Source organism: Triplophysa dalaica, chromosome 6 (assembly GCF_015846415.1).
Source record: "Triplophysa dalaica isolate WHDGS20190420 chromosome 6, ASM1584641v1, whole genome shotgun sequence".
Taxonomy (NCBI): Eukaryota; Metazoa; Chordata; class Actinopteri; order Cypriniformes; family Nemacheilidae; genus Triplophysa; species Triplophysa dalaica.
The window spans coordinates 8,194,573-8,208,603 of record NC_079547.1 but is presented as its reverse complement, the minus strand read 5'-3'; the positions used below and the strand labels follow the sequence as shown (position 1 = coordinate 8,208,603).

The 14,031-nt window shown below is 37.9% G+C and overlaps 2 protein-coding genes across 5 annotated transcripts in view; one reads left to right on the top strand and one right to left on the bottom strand.

The window, feature by feature from the left end:
* Positions 1–9,014, bottom strand: part of rptor (regulatory associated protein of MTOR, complex 1) — a 69,032-nt gene extending 60,018 nt beyond the window's left edge. For all 4 annotated transcript variants that reach the window (XM_056750030.1, XM_056750032.1, XM_056750031.1 and 1 more), the window contains exons 1-3: positions 8,638–9,014; positions 1,114–1,287; positions 181–283 (exon numbers count right to left, since the gene is read on the bottom strand). In XM_056750030.1, the coding sequence (XP_056606008.1) occupies positions 181–283; positions 1,114–1,275 (265 nt within the window). In that variant the 5' untranslated portion in view covers positions 1,276–1,287; positions 8,638–9,014. The remainder of the gene's footprint in view (positions 1–180; positions 284–1,113; positions 1,288–8,637) is intronic.
* A 52-nt stretch (positions 9,015–9,066) lies between these two features.
* On the top strand, positions 9,067–13,855 carry ten1 (TEN1 subunit of CST complex). The gene is made up of 3 exons (XM_056750034.1): positions 9,067–9,322; positions 13,197–13,354; positions 13,538–13,855. The coding sequence occupies exons 1-3, from the start codon at positions 9,240–9,242 to the stop codon at positions 13,693–13,695; spliced, it is 399 nt and encodes a 132-aa protein (XP_056606012.1). The 5' UTR covers positions 9,067–9,239; the 3' UTR covers positions 13,696–13,855.
* Positions 13,856–14,031: the final 176 nt, after the last annotated feature.

Sequence of the window (14,031 nt, the reverse complement as noted above, 5' to 3'; positions counted from 1 at the left end):
TTTCCTAAACTGCCAAACAGTGTAATCAAAACAAACATTATTATATTATTAATATTTATACCTGCATGAACTGTGGAATCTTAAATTTCGCTTCAGATATACTGCTAATGTTCGCTTTTACAAAATTTGCTTTTAATATTCCTCACTTTTTTTTGGAAAAAAGATTAAGGAAAAGCTTACCTAACCAGCACTCTAGTCTTGCACAGGGTGACGTCTTGACTACATCAGGAGGGTCCACACCAACATTGAGACACAAAACCAGAGCCACACTCACCGTTTTCATCTGGAGAAAAACAGAGTAAAATAGTTTGAGAACTTACACAACTTGTTTGAAATTGCAGTTTTTCTTTAGTAAAAAAAAACAACACAATTCTTACCCATTTTAAACAAGTTGCTTATAGTTTATGACAAGTTTTATTTGGCTTATTTTCTATTGATAATTGTGGAGACATCATGATGTATTATAATTTAAGGTACATAAAATGTAGAAGTGGGTCCCGACTCCGAGAACTGGAGTTGAGAACAACTGCCCTATGCTTACATTTAATATCATCTACTTTTAGAATTTAGCGGAAGCTTTCATTCAAGGTGACTTACAAAATAAATATAAAAAAAAAGATTCATTCTGAGAATAATGAGAAGTGGTATGAAAAGATTCACACATCACAAATATGTTTTATGGCTGCTTATAGTTGCTTATCGTAGTTACTGATACATTGTCAAAAGGGAATGTATAGGTTTTACCAGATTCATAAAGTATTATATTTTTTCTCTGCATAGACACAGTGTCAAACATTTTCAGCTAGCCTGCTATTGTAACAATCTTCCCATTAGTTACTTAAACTATAGCTACAAATCTAAAACCATGTAAATAAACTAATATTACTTATTTGTGTTTCAGGCTAAAGGTGATGATCCCCTACACCTCCCAAACTGCTTTTTTATTCAAAAGTTTATTCAGTATCACCTCCACAAATGATCGACAACTGTGTGCTTTAGTTCTGCTTTCCCTGTTTCTCCTCCTAAAAGCAGATATACCAAATGCTTTGGCACTTAGTTTGACAGAGGTGTTGTGTTCCAATGGCAATGTTACTCCAATGCACACCCTCTTACCCTGTCTTTCATTCTCCAGCTCTGAGCAAGGGCTTTGGATCCCTCGATTTTCTCTGTGTGACGTTTCTTCATGAAAGCCAGTTGAAGGTTCCAGTAACAAACATCCACCTCCTCATCTTCCGTAGACCCCACCACAGGGGAGTGAAGCAACTCAGCATCCATTTTAGTATGAATCTTGGGGAAAAAAATGTTAAAAAAATTAAGAGGAAACAACAGAGTTGAAGCAATTAATGTCATATTCACATCTTTTGTTATGATTAATGTCATATTCACATCTTTTGTTAAATATAAAAAATAAAGGTAAAAAGATTTCATGTTATATTTCAAATATTGTACCAACCCTTCTTTTCTCTTTAAGTTGTACAAAGCTGGCAATGTTTTTCAAAGCATTTATCTATCTTGTTTTTTTTAAGATGATAAAGGCAGCGATTTAGGTACATTTCTGCTAGGGATGGTGTCATTTAAACTAAAGTTTTGTAACTAGTCTTAAAGTAGGAAAGACCCAGACAGCAGCCAAAGACGTTTATTTCCTTAACTTGTATTTTTTCATGTAACGTATGTAATTTAATAATTTATTAAAATCTTACTTTTAAAATTACACCGAAACCATGACGATGAAAATTATAATATGTTTTAATATTTAGTCAAAAAGTTGCATGAGAAAAAAAAATATTTTTAATAATTGTCGCAATTTAAGAACAGGCAAATAATAAGGGCATATCAATAACAAGCATACATTAGACCTTTATCCTGTTTTTATCAAACGAAGCAATGTGTGTAAAAAAAAAATGGAACAATTGTACAGAACAAATCATGTAGGCCAGAACGCATTTAATGCACACTCAGCAAAAAAAGCCTGTTTAATATTGATTACTTTCGCACTAGTGCAAATCACTTTCTGGATCATTGAAGGCTGAAGGTGCCTTGCTATTGGACAGTAAAAAATAGACCCCCCATCACACCCAGACCAGGGCTCCCAATTTACTTTTTTTACTAAGAGCACTGTAGCCCGACTGAAAATTTTAGGAGCACAAGCAAAAATGTAGAGGCACACCTCAAATCAGCATGCAATAAGTAATGTTTTCCCCAAAATAACTGTATTACTGATAGGCCTACTGACAAATAAGTTATTAGTAATAAAGACAGCAGATTTGGTTCTGTTTGTTTAAAAAGAGGCAGAGTCTACAGAGAAGCTTTGTTCTTGATGGATGCAAAATAGAGAGACTGTAATCTGAATTCATTTGAACCAATAGAAATTGTGCTTGTCAAAAATATTTCATTGATTACAGCGTAACATAATAATGCAAAAAGAATTCATATATAAAGAACTACACAAAAAAGGTTGGTACCCCTCCACAAAAAATGAAGAATTACCATTTTCTCGGAAATAACTGATAAAAGTAATTGGCATCCACCATTGCTTATTCCATATTTAATAGAAGTCAGTTTGCTTTTGATTCCACATTATATTGTAAATATTAAAACAAATGAAAATGTCATGGACAAAAATGATGGGACCCCTAACCTAATATTTTGTTCAACAACTTTTAGAAGCAATATTTTCTGTAGCTCTCAATGAGACTTTTGCACCTGTTAACAGGTAGTTTGGTCCACTCTTCCTGAGCACACTGCTCTAGCTGTCACAGGTTTGATGGGTGCCTTCTCAAGACTGCAAGTTTCAGCTCTTTCCATAGATGTTCGATAGGATTCAGAGCAGGACTCATAGAAGTCCACTTCGGAATAGTCCAATGTTTTGTTCTTATCCATTCTTGGGTGTTTTAGCTGTGTGTTTTGGGTCATTTTCCTGTTGAAGGACCCATGACCTGTTGGAGACAGAACTTCCTGACACTGGGCAGTACATTTCGCTGCTGAATGCCTTGATAGTCTTGAGATTTCATTGTGCCCTGCACAGATTCAAGGCACCCTGTGTCAGATGCAGCAAAGCAGCCACAAAACATAATCGAGCCTCCTCCATGTTTTACTGTAGATATGGTGTTCACTTCTTTGAAAGCTTGATTTTTTCATCTGTGAACTTCGAGCTGATGTGACTTGCCAAAAAGCTCCAGTTTTGACTCATTTGTCCAAAGGACATTCTCGTAGAAGGATTGTGGCTTGTCAATATGAATTTTAGCAAATTCCAGTCTGGCTTTTTTATGTTTTTATTATGTGGAGTCCTCCTGGGTCTTCCTCCGTGCTCAAAAAGCGACGGATGGTGCGATCAGAAACTGACGTGCCTTCACCTTGGAGTTCAGCTTGTATCTCTTTAGCAGTTATCCTTGGTTCTTTTTCTACCATTCGCACTATCCTTCTGTTCAATCTGGTGTCGATTTTCCTCTTGCGGACGTGCCCAGGGAGGTTGGTTACAATTCCATGGACCTTAAAATTGTTAATAATATTTGCAACTGTTGTTAAAGGAACACCGAACTGGAGACGGTCTTGTAACCTTTACCTTTACCGTGCTCCTCTATTATTTCTTTCTGAGCTCCTCTGACAACTCTATCCTTTGCTTTCTCTGGTCCATGTTCAGTGTGGAGCACACAATGATCCCAAACAGCACAGTGACTTTAGTGTGAAATATCACTATAATCCAATTATGTATTATCATCCAATCCAAGAAAATGTCAGAGACACTGTCAACTTTAAAAAGGTATTTCTCAAAAAATTGCCCCCCAAAAAAATATTTGCCCATTTCTGTGCGGCTTGTTCCAAAGATCATATTTTAGGATGGAAAAAAACTTTTGCTAAATGGGCAGCGACAAAAAAGTTTTCATATGCTTTTACAAGTTATGAACCGAATGTTAGAAAATTACAAACGAGTCATCAATGGAATCGGCACAGACCAGGAAAAAACTAATTTCAGACAAAGCGTTCAACACAACAGTTATAAGCCATTATGTCAAAAGCGTCATTTCTCTTGAACGCTAGGTGGCGCTGTCTTGAAACTTCAAGTGTATCTCTGGGACTGGAATTTAATGGTGCATACCTTAATTGGAGCAGATACATGTATGTCATACAATTCAAAAGATATTATGATTTAGGACAAAATTCAAAATGGTGGACAGGCCGTCAATCTAATTGTGACCGAATCCGCATCATACGAACCAGCATGACCCGAGGAAACCGTAGACACAGAGAAATATATTTTCTGACACATATATCCAAAGTTACGAGCAAAACTATAATTTTTTAAAATCTTGAGACCCATAGGCGTTGCTGTTCCAAAACCGTGCCAGATAGAGTTTATAATGTGTGGGCTTTCGGTTTTCAGTGCACGAGAGAGCTAGTGATGCGCCAGAGAGAGTTTTATCTTGGGCTATGCCTCAACCCAGAGAGATTATAACTTTTGAGTTTTCAGTGCACGAGAAAGCTTGTGATACGCGCAGCTCAGGCTTTTCCCCGCTTTTTTTGCTATGCGCGTGAGGGTTAAAACCAGGGAATGAGTTGTTTCCGTTTGGCAATCAAGTAATAACAGTGCATGCAGGCATCAATGACGCATTTGGATGTATGATATTGACGTATAGCAATAGTTTACTTTCTTTCGTTTAAAGATTGCGGTGGTAAGTAACAATTTTGCCAATTGCACTGAACTTAAACTCTGATAGAATGCTAATTTCATTAACAATTAGCTTTTTCTAGACATGTAAACTTCTGTTTTTGTCCACAAATCATGCTTGTCCAGCTTGTCATGAATAAATGCGTAATTGTACCGCCCCTCGATACTATGATGCTCAACACTAGTACTAGTAGCGAAAAAATAGAATACTGTACTTTTCAAGATGGCTGCCACTGTAATTGGTGGAAGCATAGAGTAACGCTTTGAACGCGAAGAGCATGACGAGTGGAATGACATACATGAAGTAGAATATCTGTAAATCAATGGGTTCAAAAGTTACAGCTGTTTGAAAAGTGAATATTTATACTGCTGGTAGCGCTATAGAGTGAGTGGTAGAGACCCCCTACTTGGTCACATTCCTGTTCAGGGCCACCACTGCAAATGTGCGCACAGAAATACTTCAGATTTAATTCATATCACAAAGAAAACAAATACAGTTTTGTGGGGAAAGGAGGAAACGTCCAGATTTTTGGTACGGACATCTGAAATTTTACAACTTCAAATTTTGGTACCATGGAACACTAGCGTCAACTTTCCAGCTGTCCAGGCCCTTTGTGGTGACCTAAACCATGGTAAATAAAATTTTAAAAAGTTGTAAAAATTATTTTTAAATATCATCATTTTTAATAAAAGTCATGGTGTTTTCCTATAAGAATATAAAAACTCTACTCCTTACGGATCTGTCTGCAAGTCCAGGTGAAGTGACATTAAAATGTGTCTTCTGAGTTTGAAACACAACAGAAAAGTGTGTTTTTAACCACCCAGCCAAATTTAAATGGTGAAAAAAACATCCAAGTAAATAAAATAAGTTTGACTCTCTGCTCTCAAACACCGGGATTGTGTCCGATGTTGGCGCTGAAGTCACGCCCACTCGCATCGCTCAACCTGAGTCCCCAGTAGGCTTGTGTGAAGATTTTTCAAGGAGGATTTGAATTCAAACACGCGAGTCAATGTGCCGTTTGTTTGTTATTTGGCGTAAGATTTGTGAGTGAGAGTGTGAGAAAGCTTGAAAGCATGTGCGTGAGAGGTCCCTGTATCTTTTTGTCATTTGTTTTTCAGTTTGAAATTGAACAACAGGAGTGAGAAAACAGCATCATCTCCGTTTTTCGTTCATCTAAAAAACGAGAGTTCAGCTTGATTTTTCGTTTTTAACTTCATGGGTAAAAGACAAATAACCAGCATGAAAAATCTTTTTCCACGTGTGGGTGGTATAAAATGGCCACTTGCCTTGATTTCCCAACCAAAGATCAGCAAGGGAGGGAGAGATGTATTCGGAAAAGAATAAACAGTCCTCCGCTGCTGTAAAGTGGGGAATCTTAAAGTATATTTCATTTCTCTCATAAAACAACCATGCACAAACCGTATAGGGCAGGGTCCTATATTGAACTTTCCTCTCGCAACCTAACGCATTGCATATAAATATTTATATCACAAATATTAATGTAGTTCGAATCTGCATCTGTCTAGCTCTCCAGGGTTAAATCTGCGTGGCAAACCTGCGCAATACACTGGACAGCACGAAGCGGATTCATATACAAATTCGGTTTGTTCCGTTAAAATTTGTATTGAGGATATGTATGTTAAAACTAAACAGTCTAAACAATTAGCATTTATTTTTGTTTGATCATTTATATTTAGCTTAACATGGCTAAAGGAAAAAAACTTCCATTCTAATTGCACATTAAAGCTTGTTGTTCTGCATTTACTAAAAAAAAGTGCAGGCTTACATCTAAATAATAATAATAATAACCCCCTGATAGCTTAATTAATTTGGATTTTTGTCCGAATTTCTCTTATTGTCATCGTTCGCAGGTGCACGTCAGAAATATCACAGTGAAAACGATTGATAAAATACCAGAATCTTTATCTGCACTTTTTATGCATCTGCTGAGTGTTGTCTAGCGTCTCATACAGCAAAACTCTGAATTTGTCTTGGTTAACTTGAGGGAATGTATACAGAAGCAAACTTGTGTAAAAAAATCTTTTAACCCAACAACCACCAACACAGCGAATTCTGATTGAAACAAAATAAGTATATGAATCCGCTTTATGCTTTTCAGTGTCTTGCGCAGGTTTGCCACTCAGATTTAACCCTGGAGAGCAAGAAAGAAGCGGACTACATTAATATTTGTGAGAGAAATGAAAAATACTTTAAGAATCCCCACTGTACAGCAGCGGAGGACTATTAATTATGTTCATTCACAGAACCAAGGTACAACCGAAGACGTTGCTTACTGATCTTTGATTTGCCAATCAGCGGAAGGGGGCGTTTCTTACCGCCCACATGTGAAAAACCTGTTTTCAAGTTGTTTATTAGTTTTTTTAACCGTGAATTTTTTAATGAACGAAGAACGAAAATGACGTCTTTTTTAACTCCCGTTTGTTCAAGTTCAAGTTCAAACTGAAAAACAAATGACCAAAAGATGAACAGACCGTGAGAGCTGGCAACCCTAAGCTTGTGATTGAGCGGACCCCTGATGCTAGGTGCTCTAGGGATAGGGGAGGGGCCATGCATTCTCGGACTTTCCATTGCATCATTGATTCCCCGTTTTTGCCTTGCCCAAAAAATCCTGAACAGAGAATTGGAGAAAGACGGTTGAACGGTTTAACTCCACAATTGAGTACAATGTACTTCTGAGTCTTTGTAATGTGTTTCAGCAATACATTTCTAACATCTATGATGCATTCAGAAATAATTGTCAAGAATTCTCTTCACCCAGATTTTAAAGTATCGTGAGACTGAGTCGAGGGCACGGAGCAGTCTGCTTTTCAGTTCTTTGAAAGGTGAGGTCGTGCTATGGAGATTATAGATGGACCAAGAAATAATAAATCAACAAGAGGCAATTTTTCAAGTGACAGAAAAATGTACCGATCATATCACCCCTCTAAATAGATGCGCTGTACATTTAATAACTTTTTGACAAATTCCCCTTTCTGTGCAACATTGTTTTATGTGTGTTAAGATGGTCATTCTCTAAGTTTACCAGCTCAATGAACATTATGCACATGTAATTGTGCTTAAGAATGACATAATATATGACATAATAATGACATTTTGCCAGATAAATAGTATGTGTATGACGGTTCATTTTATGTTATATGCCAGTTCGGCAATATAATTTGTTTATTGTGGTAAACATATCTGATGGTGGTTCACATGGCTTTTGAAGTGTCTGTCGCTATATTGCTTTGCTGTGAGGTCTGTCGTGATGTGTAGGTTTTGTGACGTACAGAAGCAGCGTCTGTATGTCAAACATTTGCAACCTGACCAGCTGTCATCATATTTCATGCATTCAGGTCATTCAGAGATTCTGTCATGGTGCAGTTACACTTTTCTTTGTTGTATGCTTCTCACATTTGTAGGACTAGTCTTGCCTCTTGATTAAATCATAAAGTATTATTTATAGTACCACGGGAAGGACTGTATGGTACTTTCCACGGAAGGGGTGGGGGGGCTTTGGTTGCGGTATAGAGGGCCAATAGGTTCAAACGTCATAGTTCACAACTGGAGTAAATTATGATAGAATTTTGATATTTTTTACTATATTGAAGTGTCAAAAGACCTAGTGTATTTCAGCATGTCTAGACACCATAATTAACCCTATATCCAAACTTAAGTGGAAGCTTATCAGCTGCACAAAAGTTTGTAGATACTTTACCACTTCGTGTCGTTCAATCTGTTGCATTGGGTTGTTACTAATACAACACTGATGCACATCAAAGCATATAAATGTGAGCGTTTCAGCGAAAATATCATAATTAACGTAGTAACGGACCCTGTTATATCTTCCTTACAGCCTCTTGGATTTTTCGTTTCATAAGACCGGGTGCTATTAATAAACGAAAGACTGCCTGGCACTATGATGGATTTTTTCAGGGGAATGAGGATGTTTTGTGAGTTGTGCTCGCACCTGGGATCGGCTGAGCTCTCCCGAGCTTGAGCTGGAAATGCGCTACGTCTGCAGACGACCACACAGATCAGTCCTGTCAGCAGCGTATACGACAGCGACCAAAACCTGTGTAAGATGTGCAGGCACTGGATCGGAATGTGTTTGCAGGAGAATCTGCGCTGGATCTGTTTCTCGTTCAGGCGCTGTGGCCCATCATCATCCTTAGTCACACTGCGTGATCCACGACTGGCGCTCGTTCGCCCAACCCTACGGTCTGTTTTTGTGCACTTTAAGGTGTCCTAAATGACGAATCAGTGGAATTGTGCCTATTTTAATCCGAACCATAGTCTCAAACAAAACTGTTTCTTAGCACTTCTGCAAGGGCGCCGCCATCTTGGAGTAGACCCACAATCCACCGCGTCCCGGAGTATGCGCTGGAAACGTCACAGCGCGTCATCGAAACTGTTGATGTGGGTCTCTGAAAGATCATTGTAGAATATCCAAGTAACCCCCTGAGTGAGTACTGTGCTGCGTGCACACAGTACAACTGTTTAGCCTTCGCATGACCCGTGGTTATTTCTGTGATATTAGCATCTACATGTAGAATTATTATTCATACTGATATGCTGCCTCATCCAGCCGTGTTTCACTTCCCATGGGAGATCCACCTAATGAAAGATGGTGCATCCGTGCGAACGAGCGGCAGGTTGGTCCTCTTGTTAAAGTTGTCAGCAATGTTTGAGTAGTTTGTAACCCACAGACTGTCCTTAATTTAGTCTAACAGCTGAATCTAGTTGAAGGACTGGTATATGGCAAGATTGGCACTATTGAAAGATTTGTGGCAATCACAACATATTTCTGATATCAGAGCTTTTTTTCAGATTAAACCCGGTATATGGTAATTTAGCAAGAAATGTATTTAATTTATAATGAGGTATAGTACCTTACTTGAGCGTGATTAAAACCCGAATTCTATGTGATTAAAATGCATTACCACAATTTTAAAGGGTAGGTTTGGTGGGATTTCAATAGTTTTTTTCTTTAGTCAGTGTGTATTGTAGCTGTTCAATCATAAACAACAAACTTGCGACATTCAAAAAAAGAGATTATTTTGAACAAAGATCGTTGTTTAAGGACTACAACAAGCTCCTTCTCTAAATAGTTTCATCACAAAGCCCAAAATTGACATGGACGCCGCGAAACAGGCAACAAAGGGGGCGAGACCATGTTGAGCTACTTTAGACCCGATTCACATTTCGCGTCATTTCCGCGCGCATATTCGTTTTATTTAAAAGGGGTCGACGCTGTCACGCTCTTTTTTCAGGAGCGTTGGCGCAGCATCGAGATGAAAAATTCTTAACTTTTCAGAAAGGCGCTAGTATGGAAGCAAATAAGAGACATAATGTTTTGAAATTTAACAGCCTATGAATACTTGATTTTGAATTATTTTACTTTGGAAACCATGTATCTGAATTTATTTGTTTCGAATTTACCTCTATGAAATTTAAATATATAAATTCTTGATTTCCAATTTAAAAACCTGAATTTAATGCTCACAAATTCAGATACAAAAAAAATCAATTTACAGAATTTCAGATAAAATACATTCAGATTGATCAAATTTGATTGCTCTTATTCAGATCTCAAATTTCAAGTTAATACTTTTCAAAGAAAACATATGTCTAATTCGAAAAATTCAAGTTATATATTCACGTGGTAACATCCGGGCTACCCAGGATAGGAAAAAAAGTTGAGCCCTGAGCCCGTCTGCAATTGAACTGAACCATTGAACCGAACCATTGAACCGAACCAATGAACCGACGTCGGGCGGCCTATCAGAGCACGACAACCTGACTGTCTGTCATGATCCAAGAAGAGGCCAAAGCACGGATATTAAACCTGTTAAGAAGATGACTTCTAGGGAAAACGAAGGCGCTCCGGTAAGTTTGCTGTTTATGTACAATCAGACTCTACAGAACAAAAGTATGTTGTTGCTAGTTATTTTTTGGAACTATTATTATTATTATTTTTCGACCGACGTCTGTTCGGTTCATTGGTTCGGTTCAATGGTTCGGTTCAATGGTTCGGTTCAATGGTGTATTTTATCTGAAATTCTGTAAGTTGATTTTTTTTGTATCTGAATTTGTGAGCATTAAATTCAGGTTTTTAAATTGGAAATCAAGAATTTTCATATTTAAATTTCATAGAGGTAAATTCGAAACAAATAAATTCAGATACATGGTTTCCAAAGTAAAATAATTCAAAATCAAGTATTCATAGGCTGTTAAATTTCAAAACATTATGTCTCTTATTTGCTTCCATACGCTGGCGCACATTGGTCATGTGACAAGAACCAACCAGCCAAAATAGACAAGATCAAGGAAAATAGAGACACAGATGATCACATCATAAATAAATTTAGTAGCGGAGTTATTCCAAGGTATTTTCAGTGCATATAATCCATATATCCTTTGTATCGTGGCCCATTATTTCTTAGCGACGAAAGACGCCAGGATAGCGCAAAGTCCATTCGTTTTGGAAAAAAAATGTTCGAAAACAGCCGCACTGCTTGGTTGACTCTTTGAAAAGATCAGCGTTCAGTGTGTTTTTTATATTGTTAGGTTACCACCGAAACTGTCCTGTCAATCAAGGATTATAGCACGAGCACTCTAGTTGCTTATGAGTTTCATTTTATCAGAAACTTTAAAAAGGTACAAGCAGAAGGCGCTTGCTCTGAATTTGCACTGGTAAACCGCGTCAGCTGAGCCAACGCAAGTTTCTCCTTCATTATTGCACTCTCCAGACGTTTCAATCAACAGTAAAGTTCCGTCACCACATTGGAAGGCCCGCCACTCCTTTCATTCGATTGGGCCAGGGGTGTCCAAAGTCAGTCCTGGAGGGCCTGTGTCCTGCAAAGTTTAGCTTCAACCCTAATCAAACACACCTGAACAGCTAATCAAGGTCTCACAAAATGAACTAGAAACTTCCAAACAGGTGTGTTGAGCCAAGTTGGAGCTAAACTCTGCAGGACTGTGGCCCTCCAGGACCAACATTGGACACCCCTGGATTGGGCAATAGCAAAAAGTGCTAATGCACCGTTCCTGCGTAGAGTTGAGTTTTTTTCAACTTCCTGCCCTCAGAGCGCTCCGCCAAAAACGCGAAGTGCAGCAGTCGGCAAAAACGCAATCGGTCCAGTGTCATCACCTCAGGAGAAAAAGAGGAGTGGTGACCTTGTTATAGTAGGAAAAATTGCGATCCCTAACAAAGATTGATGCTTGCACATGGACACTTTCACATGCTAGCCGTTTCGATCCGCGTGTTGAACTGATGATGTGAAACTTATGCAATTGTTACTGGCTGCGTTTGAAAGCCATAAAATGCTGCTTTCGGAGGCAGCATTCCAGGCCAGCGAGGCGTCAAGGCACGACAAATCCAACAACTGCCACATCCTCCGATTTATCGTTATTCTCGCGGAAAGACTTATTCTTATAGTCTGAGAATTTTTATTGGCACACTGCAAATGATAAGATATTACATCATTATTACTGGCAAGCAGCCTTTGTAACCAAACGGAGTACCCTAGACAAGACCTATATCTCTGCATTAGAACATTGTAGAGACATGGGGGTCCTCTTTTTTCATTTACAGTACTCCGAACTTTCTAAACATGCTTAAGGCCCCAAATACTTGACTTTCAGCGTCCGTGTCCTTCTCGCGCACAAATGCATCCGCACAGCTTTTTACACATAATCATCACAGATAACTGTATATTTTTTTTATATAATTTGAGATGTAAATGTATGTATTCTCATTAGGGATGCACTGATACCATTTTTTGAAGACCGAGTACTAGTACCGATATTTTATTTCTGGTACTCGCTGATACCTATAACTGATGCCTGTATAATGTACAATTTTTTTAATTAACCAGTATCTTACTGGTAAAAAATATTTTATTTTGTTTTTAGGTCAACTTAAATTGAAGTACTATTTTTAAATTAAATAAAAAATGTATGATAAGTAGCACAATTTTACTAGCACATGTACTTCAGTTTGCTAAAGTAAACAATATACTCTGTGGTCGAATTATAAAAAATTCAAGGGGGGTGGTGTGGTAAAATGTGAGTGTATTATAACTACAATAAGCCAACCAGACTTTTATTTTGATGGGACGCTGCAAAGCGTGTTTATTTGATGGATCGCCGAAAATGGTGTTTGTTCATGTGATCGTGTCCTCGTGCCTTGAACGCTGGTTCTAAAAGCTTTACAAGCACAATACGTTCAGGTTCAGTACACGCAACTGAACCACTCTTTCACACACAGTCACGGAAAACAAGCAGAATACATTTTTAATCAGTATCTGAATATTTCGTTAGCTGTTATGTTAGCGGTTCAGCGCTAATTTCTTGTTAGGGAATAAATTTCCCAGACCATATCAGTGCATCCCTAATTCTCATTTGAAATTAGCTTTCTGCATTCCAATGCTCAGTTAAACTACAGAAAAACTTTGCCATTTGCTTCTTGCACAACTAAATAGTTGATGGCATGGTTAGTCAGCTTGTGTCCATTTTTCTATCTAGACTAACAAGCTACAAGCCACAGGAGTCCAAAGCCATTCTTAGCACTCAGCAGTCATCTATATGGTACCATGTGACTGTGCAAACAACATTTGTTGAACCTTTCCAGCCCATACTTGGAGCCCATTATCTTGTTCTTGGAGAAATTGAAAAAGTTGAGGGTGAGTCTGAAATAGTATAGTGTTTTAGGAATTCTGTCTATCTGTCCTTCCGGTTATCTTCCCACCTCTGCCTCCATTTTGATTTCAACATAGCGGCTGCATGAAATCAGTCTATGTCTGATTTTTTTTCAGGTTGTATTTGTTTTTCATGTAACAAACACATTCTGTTGCCTCTGTTTGCAGGTGTAAGTGGAGTTGTGCTGTGTGCCCGTGCTTTGAATTGTGTTGATGGAGTGGACCTCGCACTAATGCAGCAGGCCATTCAGGAACAAAGATACTTCTTTGAGGAGAGAAAGCCTGAACTGAATATGCTAGAACCCTTATCCCCATCAAATGTATAATATCTATGAAATGTTGAAAATAACGTAAAAGAATATAATAATTTCTGAACACAGTAATTATGTCACCACTCAAAGCATAGATTTGTCTGTTGGATTTTGCTAAAACTTCTCAATTTTACTGTTATTTATACTGTTTAACTGTTATAAACTTGTGAATATACTGTTGTTTCTGTTGTATAATTTATGCATCATTTATTTACACATTTTAATTAGCCTAATTAATGCTGCATATCATTATATATGTTCTTTCTCTTAAAATAACCCAAAACCACTCGCATAATCTCAATTTTTTTCAATCATGTTTGGATCCAGAGAAATTTTCGATTTTAACCACAC